The 25,974-nt window shown below is 38.3% G+C and overlaps 1 protein-coding gene across 7 annotated transcripts in view; it reads right to left on the bottom strand.

Moving 5' to 3' along the window:
* Window positions 1-25,974, bottom strand: part of suco (SUN domain containing ossification factor) — an 81,586-nt gene that overhangs the window by 30,495 nt on the left and 25,117 nt on the right. For all 7 annotated transcript variants that reach the window (XM_052098743.1, XM_052098744.1, XM_052098745.1 and 4 more), the window contains exons 2-5: window positions 14,185-14,293; window positions 3,931-4,062; window positions 3,324-3,682; window positions 2,099-2,252 (exon numbers count right to left, since the gene is read on the bottom strand). In XM_052098743.1, the coding sequence (XP_051954703.1) occupies window positions 2,099-2,252; window positions 3,324-3,682; window positions 3,931-4,062; window positions 14,185-14,293 (754 nt within the window). The remainder of the gene's footprint in view (window positions 1-2,098; window positions 2,253-3,323; window positions 3,683-3,930; window positions 4,063-14,184; window positions 14,294-25,974) is intronic.

Here is a 25,974-nt window from a genome sequence, read left to right as displayed (position 1 = left end):
CTTGAAATGAACTCTGGACCTTTTATCTGCTCCTTGTAAATGGGATAATGAGGGAATAACACACACCTGGCCATGGAACAGCTGAGCAGCCAATTGTCCCATTACTTTTGGTCCCTTAAAAAGTGGGAGGCACATATACAAACTGTTGTAATTCCTACACCGTTCACCTGATTTGGATGTAAATACCTACAAAGTAAAGCTGTAAGTCTGCAGTTAAAGCCAAAAAGATTAGAATTGTGTCGATGTCCCAATATTTATGGACCTGACTGTATGTATGTCTATATATATAAAAAACTGGAATGCTCATGAGTAAATGATGAAACAACTTTCATTTTTGGGTGAACTATCCCTTTAATACCAACACAACCCTATCGTAAGTTGTCAATATTGTGTATGGGGAGTAGTGTTCATTTAAATTTCAGCAATTTTGTGTACGTCACATTTACTATGATTCAATTGTATGGTTTATCTATTGTCAACCTTGTTCTATCTCGTATTGGCCAAAAACCCATTAAAGTCAAGTTCTGTATGTGACCCATCCTCTCCTAATCAACATATGTTTATTATAACATTTCTAAATTTACACGAGGACTCTGTGACCACTGAGGTGTGAATGCCTGCATTATGAAAGTGACAAGGGCTCTGCAGGCTGAGTTGTCACTGTATATGCCGGACAGTGTAGTTAACTTTTGTGCAAGAACTTCTCTCTGCCTTCCCATCACTTTCTTTTTTCCATTATCTCTCTTTCTTTGAGTCTGTCAGTGTCTAAACAGCAGCACTGAGTGAGCATTTAGTTCATTAAACTTTTACAAGGCTGTCTTGTGAAAAACAACCATGCTGACTCCTAGCACAGCACTGTCCCACTCTCTTGGTCTACCCTCTATTTCTCCCTCCCTTTTTCTCTATATCCATTCCTCTTTTCTTGCTCTCTCCCTCTCCTATTTTCATCTACTCCATTTAGGGTGTATGTGACAGAGCAACTTTATGAGAGAGGAGGGAATTTTTCAGCTCTGTGGATCTCTAACAGCAGGGTGTGGACCGGCTGAGTGGTACTCGAATACAAACACTTTCACTGTCTGTGTAATGGGGAAAAAGGCAAGGAGAAAAACACTACAGGTTGGAAAAGTAAAGATTATTTTCATGTTCTTATACTGTAAGTGGTCAAAGCTCAGTGTAAGGGATTCTGGAACAATTCTGCAACACTACAGCTTGGTAAAAATATGCACAAATAAAATTAAACGCCAGTGCATAAAATGGTTTGAAACACAGAGCTTCAAGGCAATGTGTACAATTTATCAAATGTTAAAATACTTTCCCCAGTTTCAACATTGCTACATTTGTTTGAGCAGTGCAACATAGTAACTCTGAATCTACCGGTTTAGGTGGCCTTTCGAATATGGCAGAGAGTTTGGGGAAAGCTGCTTAAAAAAAATCATTACTTTTGCAATTACTTTAGGAGCACAGAAATCTAAAAAACTAAGAATACTTCAGCATTAATAGACAGGCAGACTGAGGTTTTCTTTCAAGCTGGCGTCACACTAGCCGATGTTGCCTCAAATTTCAGGCATAACCTTCCTTTACATAATCACCAGCCAGCAGCAGGGAGACTGCGAGCTGGAGTCGTTAATGTCTGATTTAATGGCTCTGACGACATGGGAAACAAAATCAAACATGACAACAGAAAAAAAAAAAAAGAGAGACAGTACAGTTGCCGGGGCTGATAACAATGGCCTCTTCAAATGACCAATGAGCTTCTTTTACTGAAGAATCGACAAGAACAGTCATTCTCTGATCTGAAAATGTTCATCAGTGATCGTACTTATAGCCGCCTACAAACGCTGATTGTAATCCATAGTGATTCTTCTTCTACAATAAAATGACTAATAAAATCTGAATGTTGAGGCAGAACACAGTTTATATTGAACATGAATCCTTTACTCACTGAAAGCTGCATTTGGATTTTGCTATGGCAAGCTCAGAGGAGATAAATACACAATCCCAATCATGAGATAGCAAGTGTGTCAGCGGCCTTAGCTGCCCATTAGGCATTCATTTGCAATGATGAATTAGACCAATAATGCCTGCAGTTAATGTGTACCTGTGGTTGCTCTAGAGGTGGAGGGATGTTGGCTGTTGGCTCCAGCTCTGTGAGATCCAGCACACTCGGGTCCAGAGAGGCAGTTGGGTCAGCAATGGTCTCCGGGCTCTGTCCCAACGTGCTGGACTTATCCTCTGTATGTTCCTCCACAACACTAAAGAGAGCAGAACAGACAGAGAGAGAGAGAGAGAGAGAGAGAGAGAGGTTGGAGGTATGAAAGATATGTACGTGGATTGCTACTGAGAAAAGAACTTAAAATATATTTGATCACTTAAATGATAAGTGAAATAAGCACTGAATCAAAGTCCATCATGGTCATTGGGAAAGGAATAATTAACAGAATACAAAACAGCCTAAAAAAGATGAAATGAGAAGTAAAAAAGTAGAGAAAGGCCAGAATACGAGGCTTGATGTGCCCGTTTCGTGGTTATCCAGCAGTTAAGAGGTCACCTCATGTTACTGGAGCGCTTTATCGTACTGTTACCATGTAACCTGCTTTGTTACCTGCCGTTTACCTGTCAGGTGTTGTACTCACCTAATGGGCATGTTGCCCAGGGGCAGGGGTTGGCTGAAGGGGGGCACATATCCAACCTAACACTGACTGGCACTAGAGTTCTTTACAGGGACACCAGCACGCGGAACATCTAGTCCACCGAAGGAAAGAAATCATATGCCATTTACCGAAAGAGTGAGAAAAAGATGAAATAGAGAGAGAGAGAGAGAACTCAAAAGTCCAGGGCTCGCTTCAGATAAGGGATGAAGCCGGATTCAATTATCCGGAGTTCTGTAGATGGTTCCGGTGGTCCTGGATTATTCAATTTAAAAGGTCTATCTATTCAATAACATGCAATATTGGCTTTGTGGTCCTTGTTGAAATGGTATATTCATAAATGCTTCCAGTAAAAACAAGCTGTAATGGTCTACTGAATATCTCAGATCCAGTGAAAAACTCCAAAGCAGTTCCGATTTGAGGTCCATTCTGTGCTAAAAATATTGTACACAGACTCCATTTCAAAGTTCTAAGGCAGAAACTGGTCCACAAGTACAAAAATCAATCCAACAACAAAAAAAAAAATTTTATTTGAAAAGAAATGTAAAAATCAAAGGATAAAGAATAAAGTAAAAATGGTGAAAAAAAAGAAAGAAAAAGAAATGACGATAAGACAAATGTCAAAACGGTCAACCCCCTTCACCCTTTCTTCCACACTGTTGTCTCTGTACTCACCTGGAGGGGCTCTCGGAGGAGGTCACTGAGGTAGGTGAGACTGATTCTGGGCTCTTCTGGAGATCAGCAGCAGGTCCGGAGGGGTCTTCAGCCTGTGGGTCGGTCTCGGTAGGGGTTAGAGCAGCGGAGGCATGGTCAGCCTGGTCCTCTGTGGCAGTGGTCTGTAGAGCTTTAGGGTCTGGCTGGGGTGAAGGAGGCAGTGTTTGGGGCTGTGTGAGTGTTTGTGGTTGGTCTGGTTGTTGGGTGTTCTGGGGTTCTGGTTCCTGCACCTGCTGTTGTTGTTGTTGTTGTTCTGGCTCAGGAAGAGCCAATTCAAGACTAATCTGAGCCTCCTCCACCAACTTCTCTAGATTCACAGTCTAAAACAACAGAAATGCAGATAAAAACATTACCAATTAAGCAACAGAAAAGGAGAGATTGGACACAACTGTTAAAAAACTAGAACTTTATACTAACAGTCAAAGACCAAAAGGTACCAAGGCAGATATTTAACGCAAGTCAAATTCAAGATAGGATGTCAGGCTGAGATATGGAATATATGGAAAGTAGATGTACACAGAAAACTGTCAGCGAGAGAGCAGATGTAATTGTTGGACTGTGAGGGCACCTGTTCATGCTTCTCTTCGTGTGAGGAGTCTTGTGAGTGCAATGAGGCTTCTTTTAATGTTGCCTTCTCTGTCTTTGTCTCCAGCCCCGTGTCGTGCAATGACTGAGTACATGTTGTCCTTTCGTCTTCAAACTAAAAGAGGAAAACAAGTTTTAAATGACCTTATCATGTCAAAATTAAGCATAAAAGCTACAAAGTCAAACACAGAGCTCAACCACAGCAAAAAAGTAGAGCATCCTAAATCAGCAGAAGAGGTTGACCAAAATATTGGTTTAACCAATATATCTGCAGCTAGTTATGTCAAAAGTACCGGTACTTTGGAACCAGGTTGGTACTAAGACCAAAATGATACTAGTGTTTCTGCAGTACTGGTAGTACAGAGCACCAACTCAATTCGGTACTGGTGCGCTGTCTGACTGACACACAACTGCTTTCAAATGCTCACACACAAATTTGACATATTTTGGGTGGAATGAATGCACAATTAATCAAATTAAAATGACATGTCCTATAGTGATTGTTAAACGGCATAAGACTGCAATCTTAGGGCCCATTTACACTTGGTCACTTCATGCGTTTTTACTGATCAGATTGATATCAGATTGAATAAGCACATTCCATTTACACTTGGCCACATCAATGAGGCTCAGCCAAATGGATATAAATCCGATCTTCAATTCCCATGCTATATGTAAATAAAATGGAGTTCACTTCCGTGATTATGCTAATGTTGGGCAGAAAATTGTAAAGTTTTTTTCATCCCCATGTGCACTTGCAAACTGTAGACTGGCTTTTTTATGGTGGTTTTGGACCAGTGGCTTCTTCCTTGCGGAGCAGCCTTTCAGGTTATGTCGATATAGGACTCGTTTTACTGTGGATATAGATACTTGTCTACCCATTTCCTCCAGCATCTTCACAAGGTCCTTTGCTGTTGTTTTGGGATTGATTTGCACTTTACGCACCAAACTACATTCATCACTAGGAGACAGAATGCATCTCCTTCCTGAGAGGTATGACAGCTGCGTGGTTCCATGGTGTTTATACTTGCATACTATTGTTTATTCAGATGAACATGGTACCTTCAAGCATTTGGAAATTGCTCCCAGGGATGAACAAGACTCTTGGAGGTCCATAATTATTTTTCTAAGGTCTTGGCTGATTTCTTTTGATTTTCCCATCATGTCAAGCAAAGAGGCACTGAGTTTGAAGGTAGGCCTTAAAATACATCCACAGGTAATTGGCAAATTACCTAAAGGCTTGACATAATTTTCTGGAATTTTCCAAGCTGCTTAAAGCCACAGTTAACTTTGTGTATGTAAACTTCTGAAAAATTACTCATGTCAGTAAGTCCTATAAGACTTGCCAAAACTATAGTTTGCTAATATGAAATCTGTGGAGTGGTTAACAAATGAGCTTTAATTACTTCAACCTAAGTGTATGTAAACTTCAACTGTACGCTCTCCATGTTTTTGACTATGTAAAAGCTCCATGACATTTGATTCTTTGTGAAAAAAATCCCCTCTGATTGATCAATGACAAGCAGCAGCCGCAGAGAGATCAAATATTTTTATCTCGCACTGTGTGCGCCGCAAGCAGTCGAGCACAACAAAGTGGCAGGATTCTCTTGAGTGAGCTTGGAAAGCGACCCCACCTGGACTGCTGCATCTATTTTGCAGACTGCCGCCTCTCTCACACTGAAAATGAATAGGGAGCACGCGGAGACCGTGTCCCGTGTAAAACCGCCTTTACTGTATGTGCTCATCATAGTAAGGAAAGAAATTATTTTGAACATTCAATACATGTTCAAAATAATATATAATCAATATAATTTTAAAAACTATTGGCCGATTAATCGGTTGTTTTTAAATTTTACACTAGGGCTGAAACGATTAGTCGGCGTTATCGACAAAAATTGTCATTGTCGAATAGTCGTTTGATCTCATTTAACGTAACATATCACATTAAACTAATGATGACTCGTGAGAGCAGCACTGCAGTTGCGCCTGACTAAGGAGAGGAAGAATTACACAGTATCACAGTCCAGATGCACTCTAAACCTTCCAAACAGCTTCATCTTTATGTAGATCGCAAAGTACAAGGGAATTATACAAAAATAACAAATAAGTAAATACAAAAGCACTCTCGCTGTGTAATAAGAGGAGCCAGAGCTCTTTATAGGAAACACCCCGGTGTTACATCTTATATGCAGTTATATTTAATGCCTTATAGATTTATTAAAGTTCAAATAATACAGAAGCAGATCGTGTAAATAACTACAAACTCCGAAACTGGCATTTTTCTGTGCGGTTAGAGCATCTTCTATGAGTTGTGCGAATGTCCCGATCTAATAAGAGAGATTGAAACTTCACTCGGCTGAGAGACACACTGTCACGGGGACACTCATCCCTCGAGGCCGCATTTACTAAAGCTAGATAATAACACGATGGCTTGTGACTTATTGAATCATAATATAAGTCACTGTGCATTTCTTATCATGAAGAAAATTGTCAATATACAGCTTTATTAATAATAGAGAGTTTGAGTGTTTTTTTGTGAGTTAAAGATGGATTGAAGTGAACAGAAAGGTGAGAGAGGGTAGTCTTCGCCCCATTATACAATGCAGCAAAATACATTTTTGATTTGTTTTCACTTGTTTTCCAATAAAAATATCTAAAACTCATTACAAATTTTTTATTACATTTACTTTTGGAACTATACAATTGTTATCTGAGAATGTTGAATATAATATAAAAAATACAAATATTTAAAAATCCTTTAAAAATAGATGCATTCACATGAGAAGCAGCATACAGTGAGGAAAATAAGTATTTGAACACCCTGCTATTTTGCAAGTTCTCCCACTTAGAAAACATGGAGGGGTCTGAAATTGTCATCGTAGGTGCATGTCCACTGTGAGAGACATAATCTAAAAAAAAAAATCCAGAAATCACAATGTATGATTTTTTAACTATTTATATGTATGATACAGCTGCAAATAAGTATTTGAACACCTGTCTATCAGCTAGAATTCTGACCCTCAAAGACCTGTTAGTCTGCCTTTAAAATGTCCACCTCCACTCCATTTATTATCCTAAATTAGATGCACCTATTTGAGGTCATTAGGTGCATAAAGACACCTGTCCACCCCATACAATCAGTAAGAATCCAACTACTAACATGACCAAGACCAAAGAGCTGTCCAAAGACACTAGAGACAAAATTGTACACCTCCACAAGGCTGGAAAGGGCTACGGGAAATTGCCAAGCAGCTTGGTGAAAAAAGGTCCACTGTTGGAGCAATCATTAGAAAATGGAAGAAGCTAAACATGACTGTCAATCTCCCTCGGACTGGGGCTCCTTGCAAGATCTCACCTCGTGTGGTCTCAATGATCCTAAGAAAGGTGAGAAATCAGCCCAGAACTACAGGGGAGGAGCTGGTCAATGACCTGAAAAGAGCTGGGACCACCGTTTCCAAGGTTACTGTTAGTAATACACTAAGACGTCATGGTTTGAAATCATGCATGGCACGGAAGGTTCCCCTGCTTAAACTAGCACATGTCAAGGCCTGTCTTAAGTTTGCCAATGACCATTTGGATGATCCAGAGGAGTCATGGGAGAAAGTCATGTGGTCAGATGAGACCAAAATAGAACTTTTGGTCATAATTCCATTAACCGTGTTTGGAGGAAGAAGAATGATGAGTACCATCCCAAGAACACCATCCCTACTGTGAAGCATGGGGGTGGTAGCATCATGCTTTGGGGGTGTTTTTCTGCACATGGGACAGGGCTGACTGCACTGTATTAAGGAAAGGATGACCGGGGCCATGTATTGCGAGATTTTGGGGAACAACCTCCTTCCCTCAGTTAGAGCATTGAAGATGGGTCGAGGCTGGGCCTTCCAACATGACAATGACCCGAAGCACACAGCCAGGATAACCAAGGAGTGGCTCTGTAAGAAGCATATCAAGGTTCTGGCGTGGCCTAGCCAGTCTCCAGACCTAAACCCAATAGAGAATCTTTGGAGGGAGCTCAAACTCCGTGTTTCTCAGCGACAGCCCAGAAACCTGACTGATCTAGAGAAGATCTGTGTGGAGGAGTGGGCCAAAATCCCTCCTGCAGTGTGTGCAAACCTGGTGAAAAACTACAGGAAACGTTTGACCTCTGTAATTGCAAACAAAGGCTACTGTACCAAATATTAACATTGATTTTCTCAGGTGTTCAAATACTTATTTGCAGCTGTATCATACAAATAAATAGTTAAAAAATCATACATTGTGATTTCTGGATTTTTTTTTTAGATTATGTCTCTCACAGTGGACATGCACCTACTATGACAATTTCAGACCCCTCCATGATTTCTAAGTGGGAGAACTTGCAAAATAGCAGGGTGTTCAAATACTTATTTTCCTCACTGTATAAGATATTTAGAGTATTTTGTTTTAAGGATTTTTAGACAATTTTAAATGGAAAAGACAAAAACATTTCATAACAATAGTTTTGTTAATTTTTTTGCAGTGAAGTATTTTTCCCCTTTAATTCAGTGAATGTCATTTAGAGGTATTTTTAAACAATGATCTTGTCCTCTTTATTGTTAGTAAGCACGCTTAATACAACCTTTTAAGTCGGGGCACAAGCTGAATAATCGGTTAAGTGCTAATCATTAATCATTGCAATAGTCACAGAAGAGTCGAATAATCGTTCTAATAATTGTTAGATTAATTGGTTATCAAAATAATAGTTAGTTGCAGCCCTATTTTACACCAGCTTAGTTTTTGTATCGGCAAACTCCACTATCGGCCGACCTCTAATCTACAGTCATAACTGAAAATGGGAACAACATACAGACTGGACAACATACAGCATATTAATCCAGAAGAAAAGAAAAGCTCTAGACTGCTTAATTTGAACAAATTTCTTAAAGAGAAACTTAATGCAGGATTAAAATATTTATATATTCATAACAAGATTACTCAAATCACTATATAGTCCACACGACGCATACACAATATTTCTAAGATACTAAAAGTAAAATTATGCTCTCATTGTATGGAAAAGTGCAACATAAATATATTTTGAGTTATATAAATGACAAGATTGACGGTAAAAATGTATTATTATTCATTTACTGTAACATCAAGTTGACAGAACAGGATTTGTTGCTTTGAGAGTGAAAGAGGTGAGTTTTCAAGGGCAAACAGCCATCACTCAAGTTTGGCAAGAAAACAACAACATTTCTGATTGCAAGCAAGGAGAGTGAAATTTTAAATGTGTCGTATTCAAACAGGGCAAGCTTACAGATTGACCCTTAACACTTCAATTGGGCATCCTGTCTCGTCATTACCTTTTAAGACAGCACGTTAACATTAGCTTAAGTGGGATTAATCAATCAGTCACTAATACTGAGAAATATGGGCAACCAGAGGACTCCATGCCCCTTTAGAGCTTTAAATCTATAGTTTACACAGTCTCTTTCTCAAAGGAAGGTCTTTGTTGAGGCCCCTGACAGTAAATTATTTTGTAGATTAACCTGTTGATAGACAGCATGCAAACTACAGCCTGTTATTTGAATGAAGAACTGTTGCACAATTTCACAGATCATTCAGGAACAGACTTATGCAACAGCCACGCAAGCCTCCTACTGAGGAAGTCAAATTGTATGAGACCCTTTCACCAAATAGAGTTAAATCTCAAAGGTGAGAAAGACACAAGCTCTGTGACTTTTTTTGTTGAGTTTGTATTGGGGGTCTCAGTTTCTTCAAGAGTTTCAGAGGTTGTAGAGTTTAATTCAGAACATTTACATGCGCAATTATGATCAAGCTACAGCAGTTTGTGTAATCGAGCTGAAGTTTTCATCCGTCTTTCTCAGTAAATATGACACAATGAGCAATCCAATATTTGAAGGAAAGATGTCAGCTAAGAAAGTGCCGGAAGTATGCATTGTCACCACTCTCTTTTGGACCATGCGCACAACGAAATGTAATTCGTTACTGTACTTAAGTAGCTTTTTTGCGTATCTGTACTTTACTGAAGTATTTAAATTTGGGGAGACTTTTACTTTAACTCCACTACATTTCAAAGTAAAATATCTTACTTTTTTCTCTACTACATTTTCAAAATCAGTCGTTCCTTTTTATTTATGAGTGGATAAAAACGTAACTGGTCAAACGAGCCACCAATCACAGTACAGCGCGCGCGCGCTTTGTTTTGAACTTGCCTTGGCGGCATCTACTAAGCGCGAACCAGGGGTGCGTTTCCCAAAAGCATCGTTAGCCAACTATGGTCGCAAGTTCCGTCGTTATCATCATAGCATCGCAGAGTTGTGTGGTTGGAACGACAGCTCTCGACCTGTGGTTAGAAGCAGAGTTTCTTGTTATTATAACATGTGGGCTTAATAAATTACTATCTTGAGCCAAATAAGCAAGATGACATTCAGTACAATCAGTATCTTTTATTTAGAAGACATACAAATGTCCTTTATGTCTTTTAGTTTGTCAATAGATTTAAAGCACCGTTTTTGAAGAGTGCGCATGTGTGAACGTGCTCTAGTGCGTAAGAACGAGTCTATGATTGAATCTGGAAATAAAGCAAATAACTGAGAAAAATATGAGATAGTCCTCAGATGACATGTCCGTAATTTATAGCAAAATATCTAGCATTAATTCGATCGCAAACAGATTAATTAAAAGTAGTTTTTACTCCACCACGTGTGACGTCATTAACCAATGTGGTTGAACAACCAATTTGCGACAATACGGTTTCGGGAAACAGTTGTGACTAGCAAGTTGATTTCTTCAACAGTGCATCGTACTACGGTAGTGGAGCAGCAAGTTACATCGTTGTACGGGAAACGCACCCCAGAGCCGTTAAATATGAGAGTTGCGAACATAGACGGTTGCGACAGTGATCTCGCCGCCGCGCGGTCACGTGATTCGTGTAGCTCTCAATAGTTCCAAATGATTTTAAGCTGGGCAGAGAGCAGCAGCTATTATTGCAGCAATTATCGGTAAATATTGACGCATAAATGTACATTGCTTATTATGTTGACACTAAAATGACTTGCATATAATAGCATTTTTTTTATGGGGAGTAGCAGAAACACTGCATTAATACGTTTTTGGGTTTAATTTTGGAGGGAAATTGGCTGCTCCCATAACATAGAATATATATATATATATATATATATATATATATATATATATATATATATACACACACTCACCTAAAGGATTATTAGGAACACCATACTAATACTGTGTTTGACCCCCTTTAGCCTTCAGAACTGCCTTAATTCTACGTGTCATTGATTCAACAAGGTGCTGAAAGCATTCTTTAGAAATGTTGGCCCATATTGATAGGATAGCATCTTGCAGTTGATGGAGATTTGTGGGATGCACATCCAGGGCACGAAGCTCACGTTCCACCACATCCCAAAGATGCTCTATTGGGTTGAGATCTGGTGACTGTGGGGGCCATTTTAGTACAGTGAACTCATTGTCATGTTCAAGAAACCAATTTGAAATGATTCGAGCTTTGTGACATGGTGCATTATCCTGCTGGAAGTAGCCATCAGAGGATGGGTACATGGTGGCCATAAAGGGATGGGCATGATCAGAAACAATACTCAGGTAGGCCGTGGCATTTAAACGATGCCCAATTGGCACTAAGGGGCCTAAAGTGTGCGAAGAAAACCATTACACCACCACCACCAGCCTGCACAGTGGTAACAAGGCATGATGGATCCATGTTCTCATTCTGTTTACGCCAAATTCTGACTCTACCATCTGAATGTCTCAACAGAAATCGAGACTCATCAGACCAGCCAACATTTTTCCAGTCTTCAACTGTCCAATTTTGGTGAGCTCTTGCAAATTGTAGCCTCTTTTTCCTATTTGTAGTGGAGATGAGTGGTACCCGGTGGGGTCTTCTGCTGTTGTAGCCCATCCGCCTCAAGGTTGTGCGTGATGTGGCTTCACAAATGCTTTGCTGCATACCTCGGTTGTAACGAGTGGTTATTTCAGGCAAAGTTGCTCTTCTATCAGCTTGAATCAGTCGGCCCATTCTCCTTTGACCTCTAGCATCAACAAGGCATTTTCGCCCACAGGACTGCCGCATACTGGATGTTTTTCCCTTTTCACACCATTCTTTGTAAACCCTAGAATGTTGGTTGTGCGTGAAAATCCCAGTAACTGAGCAGATTGTGAAATACTCAGACCGGCCCGTCTGGCACCAACAAACATGCCACGCTCAAAATGGCTTAAATCACCTTTCTTCCCCATTCTGACATTCAGTTTGGAGTTCAGGAGATTGTCTTGACCAGGACCACACCCCTAAATGCATTGAAGCATGTGATTGGTTGATTAGATAATTACATTAATGAGAAATTGAACCGGTGTCCCTAATAATCCTTTAGGTGAGTGTATTTATATATAGTCCATGTATGTGTGTGTGTGTGTGTGTGTGTGTGTATATTTATTTATTTATTTAATGGCGTTGTGCAGGTTTATGTGAATGTATCATAACATTAGGATGTTAATAATTATGACCATAGACACTCGAGAAAAATATATACTGTAAATACTGTAAATGTATTATACTTTATGGGAACAGTCCCCTTCCCTCCAAAATTAAACAAAAAATGTATTCAAATAAATAAAATAAATAAATAAAATAAAATAAATATATATATATATATCTGACTAATTAATGTCATTTTATTAATAGATTGGTGTGCCAAGAGTGACATTAGTCTTCATGTAGACTGAGTTAAGCAAGAGTCTTGTGACAAATTATAATAGGACATTATGGCCATAAAAAAATCATAGTACTCGGATACTTAAGTACATTTGAAGGCAAATACTTTTGTACTTTTACTCAAGTGAATGTTTAAAGGCAGAACTTCTACTTTTACTTGAGTAATATTTTACCTTGAGTATCTTTACTTCAACTCAAGTACATGGTATGTGTACTTCGTCCACCACTGACTGTGGTCCAATTGACCCTTTGCTCTGCCCCCCCTTGGTTACGGTGGCTTGCTCTGACAAGCTCTGCAGAACTCACCATTGGAATGAATGGGAGATTGACAAGTCAAGTCATTTTTGTTTGTATAGCACATATCACAACGCACAATGTTTCAAAGCAGCCTTACAGAAAACCATGCATTAACCATAATATCTATAAAGTCTTAGTCATCATTGTGTAATTTGATTAAATACGATTATGAAGTGTGTATTAAAATATCATTGTAGTGCATATTTATCTGAAGTTTTTGAAAGAATAAATTATTAAATTGTTAAATTACACAGTAATTTGATTAAAAACAGAGGACATTGTGAATCAGAATCAAGGCAAACGATTATTACGGTCACTTTTTAAAAGAAAAACACATCTAATAACATTAGCGTAAGTGAACAGGGCGTTTATAACATCTCATAACATTCATTTTGATGCTGTGAACTGTTAATTTACTATGAATTGAATCAATAAATAAACAAATTAATATTCAGTTATTAGCTTTAATTTAACTTGGAGCAAATGTAGGTGTCGTTGCAGATGTTATATGTTTATTTTGGAATGAGGGCTGATACAGTTTAATCCATAACATGCTCTTCTCCTGATTATTTAAAAAACAAAGAAAGAAAAACACAGAGGGTAACATCTCTGGGTAACTCGTGTCACTATTACAAATGACACGACAACAACAGGTTTTACATATGTATTTTTGAACCCAGCTTATAAGTACTCAAACACACATTATTCCATATGCTATCACTGGAAAACAGCAAACGCGTGTCAGTGTAATTGGTCAGAAGTGCTTTTAAGGAGGGGATTAGCGAATGGTCAATTAACTTGAAAACATGCTGGAAGAAGCCGAGCTGTCTGTTAGTTCAACCTCGCAAAATTCTGATCACTGTGATTTCAGTCTTTCACATAACATTCTTAAAAGACAAATTATTATTTTAGTCCAACTGAAATTAAATTTTTTATGTGCATGTAAACATACTGACTGGAATCTGGATAACAGGGTTTTTGGGTGTAGATCTGGTCACATGACTAGCTGTGATTGAGGATGATTTGTATTTGATTTGTGTTCAAGTATGGGTTGTAAAAGGGTTTATATGCTGATGTTTATTAGTCTACATGTGGTTGGAGTAGGTTACATTAACTTGATCTTTAAATGATTGATTTCACTATTTATGGAGTGTGTAGAAAGTTTGGTTTGGTGGATTTAGTTAGTAATAGCAGAGTAGTTGATACCTTTTCGTCAGTCCCCGGTTCCGGCATTGAGTAAGGGCTGTCATCCTGTGCAGGGTGTCCTGGGCCAGAGGGAATCTCTTCTGAACAATAAACATGATGACCAAAGTGCCTGCAACACAGAGACCAGAGACAAACGTAAGAATGCTTTAAAATCACCAGCATCCCTATGCACACAATACAAGAGCATTCCAGCCAAGACAATGTCAGCTCCTCTTTGAAATGTGAAAAATAAATAAATAAAAGAATAAGAAATAAACTCTCCTCTGTCCTATAAAGAGGACAGTAACACTGAGCGATCACTCAGCACAATGTCTCATCATTCATCAAGGGCCATCTCCCAAACACCTGCTGAGGACATTCTAAACTACAGAGAACAAAAGACCTCATGTGAAAACAAACCACAAGAGTGACTTGCTGAAATTTCTCCATTAGCATTGGGGAAAAAAAAATGTGGGTGGTGGAGCAGCAAGCTTACACCTCTTCCACTCATTGTTTCTATGCATGGCGTGAAATCCTAAAGCATGGTGAAAGTTATTCTGACTTAAGCCCAATGCATTAGAGTTCTAATGGAAGCCCATCTCACCCAAACAGAATGGACATTACCACTGAGAATGAACCAAAACATGTGCCAAACATTCTCACAGTATAAGGGGACTAATGTTGGATAATGCTGCACAAGCTTAAAAACATAATTTAGTTGGGAAATGGTGTCCGAGTGGAAGCTGTCATAAACTATTGCAATTTTATACCTACTGCGTTTCTGGTCAGGGCAACAAAGGTTGAGAATTTAACTGTGTGAATGAAACAGGCTGTTAATCATTAGACAGATTTTACATGGCAAAATACAACAACCTGACACCTCATCTTTATTCAACAGCCTGTTTAGCTGTGTTTTCATATCTCTTTGACATTCCATGTTTGGACACTAATGCAAACTGCACAGACAACAGTATCCAAACTGCTCGATACCAAACATATTATATTCCATATTAATCTTCTCCCTAATCTTGCTCAAGTCCAGTTCAACCAGTCCAGCTCAGATCCACGTGAGAGGTAAAGATATGGTAAAAATATTGCACTGTGCATCGGTCTTCCAAAGACAACTATCAGATGACTTATGAACAACAGCTGGGGCAGCTCATTGTAAGTATTCTCTTTCTCACTCTTGTTTCAAATAGTCACACACCGTAACTTGAGATCTTCACCTTGACTAGATTTAGAAGTCAGAACGTACATACATGAAGGCACATGTTTGCACACTCTAAGCTCCTCGGCCTAAATGGTAAAACCCTTAAATCAACGTAAAAAATTATCCAACAACTAATGGGATTCTGCTCTTCATTATCAGCACTTGTGATTAGGTGTTTACTTAAGGAAAGCATGTATGGGCGAGTCACAGCAATAAAGACACACTCTAAGACATAATGAAACAAGGAACAACTTGCAAGAAGCAATAAAACGACCCAGTGCAAAACAGTGTTGTCTTTTTTTTTTTTCTCCCCAATTTGGAATGCCCAATTCTCAATACGCTCTAAATCCTCGTGGTGGCGCAGTGACTCAATCCGGGTGGCAGAGGATGAATCTCAGTTGCCTCCGCGTCCGAGACCATCAATCCGTGCATCTTATCACGTGGCTTGTTGAGCGCTTTACCGCGGAGATGTAGCCCGTGTGGAGGCCCATGCTATTCTCAGCAGTATCCACACACAACTCAACACGAGCCCCACCGAGAGCGAGAACAACATTATAGCAACCACGAGGAGATAATGATTAATGGTTCAAACCTTCAACATACATACATAAAGATTTAGTGTGTCTATAGAAATGTCCGTGATAAGGTATTGACACTGGGATTTTGAGAGCAACAAATGTATGCCTGTGGGTTAAGTAGCCCAAAGTATATATAAATGATAAAACTGTAGAATAAGGAATAATGTACAGTCAGATCCAACAGTATTATCTGGACCCTAAAGAGCTTTATTTTGCGATAATTACTGGTTGACTGTAGATTATGCTGCTCAATACATGGCTTCTTCCCAAACATTTTAAACAAATGGACACAAAATATGAATGAGTTTAAACTACAGTTGTTGTTTTTTTTTTTGTTTAAAAAAAAAGTCTTTAGTTAGTCTTTCTGAAAATAAATTGTAGTATTGATGAATACAATAGTAGCCTAAACACTTTAAAAACATTATTACAACACAGTTTTAATACACAAAAGTATAATGTATGTCACCTAAAATGTTACCCTATTTTATATGATACATTTGTGTCAAAACATGTCAGTTAATGTTACTATTGTAAAATCGTGATACATTTTAGTAAGGGAGGGTGATTATGTGTAAAGCATGATAACTGCACCTTCTAAGGGACTGTTGATGAATTCCTAGATCAATTTGGCAAAGATCATTTTTTTCCCATTACTACAATATTAAAGTGGAAAAATTTTAATAATAATGTCGATATTTGGCATGCAAATATCAGTTTTTCTCAGTTTCAGTCGTACTAATCGTACAGCACCTGTGACTGCAAGTTTGCATTTGTATTTTAGAGCTCCTGTGCAATGAAGTGATTTACATTTGTATGCCCACATTACATAGGTGTAGGATGTTGCACGTATTGGATATAACAGAGGCTAAAATAATAAAAAAAAAAAAAACTAGTTCAATCTCCACAATTGGCATATTCACATTTCTGAACCACAATGCAACGTGCCAAGGTAAATGGGTAGACCCCTAATAAATACAACCTTCAAAACCTCTGTTTTGTCTCTATTTCTAAGGCTTTTTCAGCCTTACTGTGATCCTCACACTAAACATATCCAATGATCTATATTCTAAAGGCATGCTCCAAATAGATTTAAATCATGGAAATCATTTTTGGCTTAGGGTTCATGAATGGCTCTACTTATAAATGGAATCAAGCTGAAGAGATGGAGAGGTGGAGCAGGAGGTAAAAAACAACATGTACAACTCAAATGTAGGTCAAATGGAGTGATTCAACACACTCTTTCACATTGTGTTTTCATAAAGACTCAAAGCAGACAGAAAAAAATGAGATAAAGAAGACTCCCTAGGATCTAAAAAGACTCAGTTTACATGTCTTCATATCACACATGATCCTCATTTTAGGCCTGTGTAGAGATATTTATAGTTTTTGAGCCTTTGGCTCCAATTTTTCATGCGGTCCTAGAAGCATATCTTTTTACTCACCAGACAAAAACGCAGCAAAACCTGACATGTCATGACAAAAAAAAAAAAAGAGAGAAAAAAAAAAGGAAAAATGCAAACAAAGAGACAAGATGTTTACATTCCCTTCCAAAACAAAACAAAAATTGTTGAATGGGGGGGGAAAGTAGCTGAAACTTCTGTGAAGGCTGGCTTTTAGGCCCTCTCCAGGCAGTGTATATATATATATATATATATATACACACACATACACACTCTGAATTTTCACAACTGCCTTCTGTTTCTCCAGTGATGCTGAGCATATCAATGATCTATCACAGTTAAATTACCATAAACGAGGAGCTGAGTATCAGGCTGGCTGAGTTCACATTTAGACATTTTCTCTCGCCTCATAGGAGGCCATGTGGCCCACAGGCAAATCAGAGTGACCGCTGCTCTTCCATTAGCCATGAAGCTTATGGGAACTCAGCAGGACAACATCGTCTCCCATTTAGCTTTATGAAGATGCACTTACAAAGATGCACAGAAGTATGGGTCGAGCAGACACCGAGGACAAAACCAGAACTAGGAAACAGATCGCTTTCAAAACAGGTGTTCTGATCCAACAAAACTGACCATTTTTGCACAGAGTTACTAGTCTCAATGCTAGTAAAAATAATAAAAATCACTTGATGCTAGGACAAAATCTCAAATATATACATTTGAGCTTTTATCCAAACCAAGAGCGAAGTGTCAATAGTGTCGCTTGACCAAAAAAATATATATTTTGCAGTTTATATTTTTGTCGCATTGTGATGGGTAGTCCCACCCACAGTAAAATCTCACTGAACAAATGTTGTGCCTTATCCCAGAATATAGTTCTTATTGGCTGGGATTTTGTTGCTTCGTGCAGCATTTTCGCTTTCAGTGAGGACTTACTTGACTCTTGAAACTTTCAATGTTGCACCTAGTTAGGATGAGACTTAAAGGGTTCAATACAAGGTAAGCTCAATAGACAGCATTTGTGATATAATGTTATTATATTACCACAAATTAATTTAGACTCGTTCTCCTTTACTTTGACAAAAGCAAAAATCTGTGTAACAGTGAGGCACTTACAATGGAAGTTAATTGAGGCAAATCTTTGAACATTAAAATCCTCACGGTTTCACAAAGACATAAACAATATGCATGTTAACATGATTTTAAACATTTCTGTGTAAAGTTAAAGCCAACAAACCCTAAATGGACTGTAAAAATGACTATTTAAACAACTTTACAGCTCAAATAATACAGGGGTTTTAACAGAAGAATTAATGTAATGCTTTTATAAAATTATAAGATTCACATTTTTGCCTTTAAACCCTCAAAAAATTGGCCACATTCGCTTTCATTGTAAGTGCCTCGATTTAACCCAGATTGCTTTTTTTAAAGGAGGAAATGATTTTTTGTGGTAATTAACATTATGCCACAAATGCTGTCGATTGAGCTTAACTTGTATTGAACCTGGAGCATTCCTTTAATAAGGGCAAAATATGAGAAATCTGCCTTTTCCAAATTAGTCTACTTTCCGTAACAATGCACAAACACATTTTTCTTTTTTTTAGACCAAAAGGTCAGTTACACAACCTCCTCCGAAAGTTGAAACTAGACCTCTTCATGAGAAATAAGAATCAGCTGTCTCAATGCACCTGCATCATCACATTTACTGTATTGACAAACTAGCTGTACTAATTTAGTCATTTAGAGTTTTAAATAGGTCACCAATGTATTTATTATGATGGAGGTTTCCAGTGCATTCATATTTTATCCAAACCAGTTTATGACCTTGGACTTGGCACAGGCCGCTGATTTGTTGGTTTGGGTCTTGGACTGAAAGTATGTGGCAGGAAAGAAAACGGGTGATTGGACACAACAAAATAAACGATGGCAATCAATTTGCCGGTGCTCTATTTGATGCGACAGATCACTTCAATTTGTGCCCGTGTTTATTCTCTCAGTCTGTCTGGATGAGTAGGTCTAGAGAGGACAGGCGCCCAGCAAAATCCCTAAACATTTCCTGTTAGCTTTAGCCCTAATCTTCTTGCCAAAGCAGACCAGAGCCTCAACTGTACCACAACACTCACCACCTAAGCCACTATCATACTTTGCATAAACTATCAGATAATGCAAATAATAGACAGGAAATGAGCCCTTAAAGTATCATTATTTTTTATTAGCTCAATCCTATTTGTTTGTTTTTTAAAGGAATTGATGCTCTAAATGCCACCATGTCAAAACAGAAGGTCCAAAAAACAAATGATCAACTAATATAGTCCAGGTCCACCAGTCGTAGCATATAGGCCTAAACTTGATTATATGTGAAACTTAAAACACAGTATAAAGTGAAATATGGTTGATAGAAGTCCCACATTGTTTAAAAAAACATTTTTAGTTTTTTTTTACAAAACTCCAAGCCTATTAACCAATCATAAAAGTATGCCATCCATCCATCCATCGTTGTAGTATCGATATAAACTTTACAATTTGTTATATGAACAAGCACTTCATTTTCCTCTGACTTTCCAGATTTTTTAAGCAAAAGTTGTTACCATAATTCGATTGCCCTTGTTGGTATTTAGATTTTCTGTTGACTGTATTGAAAAGCTAGGCATGTACTTGGGATTATAGTGGCTTTGACGCAGCACTGACCACACATTAACCCTGACCTTGGCTATTGATGGACCAGGTTACCTTGTTAATTTCTACCTGGCCCTGACTGACACCTTTATGAGGGTGTTCAGATGTTAGGCCAATTCACCACAGATTACAGGTGAAAAGTTACTAGAAAATAAACTTCAGTTACCAACCCTGTTTGCACTTCCCAGTTCTCAGCATTGTAAGAAAAACAATGCCATGGAAGTAAAAAGGTGTAAAAAAAAATGTGTTCCACGCAAGAACGAAAGTCATACAGGTGTGGAAAAACAAGTAAATTACATCATTTTCATTTTGGGTGAAGTATCCCTTTAAGAAAATAGTGTGATAACACTGACCGCCCTCTCCAATAATTTCTAGCCAGGCAGCAGAAAAATTCAAACTCGTAGTAATAAATAATGTTAACTGAGGGTTAACGTTATTGATTGCACTGGCACATAAATCACATAATTAAGTGGGTTTAAATGATGCACACAGTATCCTGGTCTTTGTTTGCAGCACAATTCCTACATGACATGTCAAAGAGCAGGCAGCTGGCACAGAGCACCTATGTGGTATAACAAGTGAGCCAAATAAGCAGAGTTGGAAAGAAAAACCTTTAACAATTCTGAGGTGTGTGACTTACACCTCCTCTGTACACATCCCTGAAGTTATAATGACGTATAAAGTGAAGAAATGTTTGAAGGGTTCTACATGAATATACATGAACAATGGCAGCCATGATCCACTGATATTTTGAAGTAGTACTACACCCTGTCAGGCTATCGTCACAACACTTAGTAAGGAATGGGTGTCATTGAAACCGCAGCTACTTGCTGAACACGGGTTCTTTCATAACGTTGTGCCTACCGGGCTAATTTCATTTATGTCTAAACTAGGCGACAAACATTGTTCAAGAACCGGTCTCAAGACAGATCTTATGATGGTGGTCTAACATGCTTTGGCTGAATTGATTAAGTGAATCTTAGTTGAAAATTTGAATGAGGAAGTATTGTTTAGGGCAGGGGTACTAAAGGGGCAGACTCCAGTCCGGATCTGGACCGAAGGACAATTCAGTATGGACCAAGATCTAAATCTTTTTGCTAGTTATCTGATACCTAGCTAATTGATTGTGTAAGCATACGTGAATACACGTGCGGCGTGGGAACAGCACGTTCAGTACTAGAGATAAATATTTCTCTCTAGAGTGGGAATAAAGCACACCCAGCTCTTTTGTGAAAACTAATCAGATATGTTATCATGGCATGGGGCAACAAAAGCCTATTTATACTTAAATTAAGCAAACTGTATTTTTATGTTTCACTGTTATGTAAATTGTTTGTTAGTAGAGTCTCACTTCCAGACTTTTCCACCATCCATACTTTAACATATTTAAAATTTCTCTCAGTGGACACCACTGAACCCCCATTTTTGTCTGTCATCTGTCAAAATGCATCCTATATGTCCCATTCACATATATTATGAATGCAAAAATATTTAAACACAAAACTGGATTGTTGTCATTCAGCTTCAAATCAAACTGTTGATCTAATCTTTTAATATTCATATCTGTTTTATGGAGGTTTTGGACCAGTGGCTTCTTCATTGCTGAGCAGCAATTCAGGTTATGTCGATATAAGACTTCTTTTACTGTGGATATCCACTACCTGTCAAAAGTTTTGAAACACTTACTCATTCTTTACTATTATTCTAAAATGTGAAATTTTTTTATAATAAAGTCATCAAAACTATGGAATAACATAAATGGAACTATGGGAATTATGTTGTAACTAAACAAAATCCAAAATAAATAAAAACGGTGTTACATTTGAGCATCTATTTTGCCTAGAATTTGCAGACATGTACTCTTGGCATTTTCTCAACCAACTTCTTGAGGTATCACCCCAAGATGCTTTTTAAACAGTATTGAAGGAGTTGCCATCTATGTTGGGCACTTATTGGCTGCTTTTCTTCATTATTTGGTCCAAGTAATCAATTTCAAAAACCTTTTTTTTTTTTTTTTTTTATTAAATTTTTGTTTTATAATTAAATACATTAAGGTGGCACAATGATATTTTTGCCTACAAAACTAATTTCAAACATACGCCTATAGCATACGCCTTCAGATCAAAAGATTTTAAGATCATTAGAGACATTTCACTCAAGTGTTTCAAAACTTTTCACCGGTAGTGTAGAGAGTTGTCTACCTGTTTCCTCCAGCATCACCACAAGGTCCTTTGCAGTTGTTCTGGGATTGATTGGCACTTTTCCCACCAAACTACCTTCATCTCTAGGAGACAGAATGTGTCCCCTTACTGAGAGGTATGATGGCTGCGTGGTCCCATGGTGTTTATACTTGCGTACTACTGTTTGCACAGATGAACGTGGTACCTTTGGGCATTTGGAAATTGCTCCCAAGGATGAACCAGACTTGTGGAGCTCCACAATTCTTTTCCCATGATATCAAGAAAAGAGGCACTGAGTTTAAAGGTAGGCTTTAAAATACCTCCACAAGCAGTTCAGCAAAGTTATACACACAACTATCTAACTGAATCACAGTCATAAAATCAGCTGGTTAGCAAGTATTAGCAGGCTAGTGGCTACATAGAACTGCTGTCATGGAAATAAGGTTAGCCTCTAGCTAGCTATCAAGCTAATATAATATCGGTTTGTACCGAACAATGCAATATGAATCTATCTACTGAACACAAAAACAACAACCATTGCTATTTATTTATGTACTATTTATTGAAAAGTTTTTTCAAGATTCATAGCACTGTCACAAAAAGTTTTCATGATCCATAGTGTTGTCATATCAAACGATCTGACAAAAACTATTGTGATAATATTTTTGGCCATTTCACCCAGTCCTAGTGCCAAAATGTTGAAGTTAAGCAAATATTCAAACAGATGCTTACAGACGTGTTTGAGTGTGAATAAGCAAAAAGCTCAATGAGGAGGAGAAATCCATATTGGTTTTGTTTTACATTCTTCAGTGGACTCTGACTTGCCTATGTGGTATTGGAATGGAGCATCTGGCACATTAATGTGCATGAAAGGAAAAGAAGAAAGAAAAGTCTAAACTGCATCTGTGTCACAGAGTGAACACAGTGTGACTTGACAAATGTCAAAGAAATCATATATATTGCAGAACACACTGCAAAAATGTAATGTAAAAACTCCAAACAGATAAAAACTTTCTGGCATAAAGAGGCAACAGTTTAATAATAGTAAGGTGAGGCTAAACCCCATCCATAGATTTCTTTACACAACAAAAGGGTAGGCCTATATGTCGATAGAGTAGGTGTTATGAAATATGCTATATGATGAAGTGATTAATAATCAATTAACTGAGTGGAGGTAAATCAGAATTTGAGAAACTTTAAATGTGCATGGAGCCATGTGGCCAGGGCAAGGAACACAGCAACAGCCTTGTAGGGCACAAAGCCAGAGCTCTCCAAAAAGTAGGCCAATGCTGGGGCTAGACAAAAGCATTCTGCAGCTAAGCAAAAGACTGAACGGGCATCCTGTGTATCATAACATAAACTTTACCTTTCTCACACAACATCTCTAGATACAGTTTAGGCTGAATTGAGCTGTACAGTAGTGAACGAGTAACGAGTCATGTTATCAATCCATAGACAGTGCTGTGTTACACATCTGCTGCAGTTAAAATCCCACAGGCTACAGATGATCGCGTTTGTGGTCATGATCAACTTCACTAAATCGATTGACACTGCGGTTTCATTTCTGCACAGGAATCAATAGAACTTAAAAAGGTCATTTTTGTAATATTTCTGATGTTAAAATGGTTTATCTTATGCAGAGAAAATTAGTGAACAATCTGTAGATTCTTGTGAACAGTGCAAATACTGTGGCTCTTTGATAATCAATCAGCTCAGATAGTTTACGTGGCTCAACATCTCAACTTCTGGTTCAACCAATGGAGTGAGTTTGCAGACTAAATCTCACAGCGGATTCAGAAACAGTAGGTTGACTTTTCTTGATTTAAACTCAGTCTGTGCTTAACAAAATTTGAAGCACTGCCCCAAATGGCCAAAGGGGGAAGTGTTTTTTGAACACAAGGGCACATGTGAGCAATTTCTGGATTAAATGCAAGCAGAAATTAGTTGTATAGCAAGTTGATTTTAGCTGTAAAGGATGTAATACACTGAAAAGGATTGCTTATTTGATTAATTCTACCCCCAAACCCTAAACCTAACCATCTATGTAATCTTAGAGGGAAAATGGAACCTCTGAATTTTGCTCATCTGTGATTATGCAACTATGACTTGGGACAAGAACCCAGCTCTCTCACGCAGTAGAAGGAACATGGATGCAACACTTGAAATGATTACGTAAATGTCTGATGAGAGATGCCGCTTGTCAGTAACTCTGCATAATGCTGCTTATGTCATGGTACTGGAACATTTGGAGGCAACATTCCATCTTTGTGTGATGTTGGAATTTGGGGTGGGACAACTTGTTTGGCAAACAATGGATGACAGAGGAAGTGCTAGGGAAACTTGTTTGGAAACAATTTTTGCAATACTGTTTGATATCACTAGTGGCGCAGTAATTACACACATCACCTACACAACAGTTGTACTATATTTTAGCTGAAAACAGATGAATAGATGAGGGATGTGTGTAAAGTAAAATCTCAAACTGAACACTAGCTATAACCAGATATGCACAGTCCTAAGAACAGGAGACAGATTATCAGTGGCATACAATTACTAGCTGCAGAATACTATAATGAGAGGGAGCAAAGGAGGTTTGTGGAATTCTGAGGGTCCTATTAAACTGATAAGAGCACTTAGTAAAGCTAGCTCAAAGCTTCTAGAGGCCCAAGTAAACCACGGGCAGCAGCAAATGCAGGCATTCATGCAGCTAATGCGACCTGACCACGGCAGATGATGTCACAGAGAATGTGATTCTTCAATCCCAAATAAAAAAAAAAAATACAGTTACTGTATCTCATCATGCATTTACACCAGAGATGCCCAAACTAGGGCCCGCGGGCCAAAGTTGGCCCGTGGTAACCTTTGATTTGGCCCTACATACCTTCGACACAGATCGTCATTTCTAATTTGCCATAACATTTTTGTTTGTTTTATTGTTGAACTACAACAGAGTAAACTGAAATTAAATGTTTAAATGTAAATTAATTAGATTTTGTCCTGTAAATGCGCAATTCAAGGTGCAGCACCGCGTGCTTTGCGACACTTGACGTCAATTAACGTCAACAAATTAAACGCAATAATGGAGAAATCAAGGCAGTGGCACACAGACAAAAGAAATTTTAAAAAAGTTTGGCAAGATGAGTTTTTATTCACGGAAGTCAAATCAAAGGCAGTATGTCTAGTTTGCAAACAGTCTGTTGCTGTTTTAAAAGAGTACAATATCCGTCGTCATTATGAAACAAAACATTCTGCAGCTTTCTCAAAGCACAGCGGCGAGGCGCGAAAACAGAAGGCTAACGAGCTGCTTGCTGAACTTCGATATGAACTTCGATATGCTACGTCCTTCATCAGCACAAGAAAGCAGCACACGGGCCAGTTATCAGATTTCCGCTCCAATTGCTAAAAGAGGAAGAGCCTTCGCTACTGGAGAGTTCGTCAAGGAATGTCTTGTAGTGGCTGCAGAAGCAGCTTGTCCTTCTCAGGTACGAATGTTCTCACAAATTAGCAGGTACCCAAAGATGTGTAAGCAGGCACAAGTGATGCTGTTTCTGTTTGGCAGTACTTTCAGTCTGATGAACTTGAACAAGAGTAAACTCAGAAGCAAAATAACTGACTCTCACCTACATAATATCTTGTCTTTGTAAGTCAGCTACAGCCCAATCTTGAAAAACTTCTGAAAAATAAGGACCAGCTTCATATCTCTCATTAGGTCACTGACATTGCAACCACATGGTTTTTATTATTGCTTGTGTATTTGGCATTGAACT

This window comes from Xyrauchen texanus, chromosome 30 (assembly GCF_025860055.1).
Source record: "Xyrauchen texanus isolate HMW12.3.18 chromosome 30, RBS_HiC_50CHRs, whole genome shotgun sequence".
Lineage (NCBI taxonomy): Eukaryota > Metazoa > Chordata > Actinopteri > Cypriniformes > Catostomidae > Xyrauchen > Xyrauchen texanus.
Note: the sequence above shows the minus strand (reverse complement) of the source record. Positions and strands in the feature narration are given on the sequence as shown.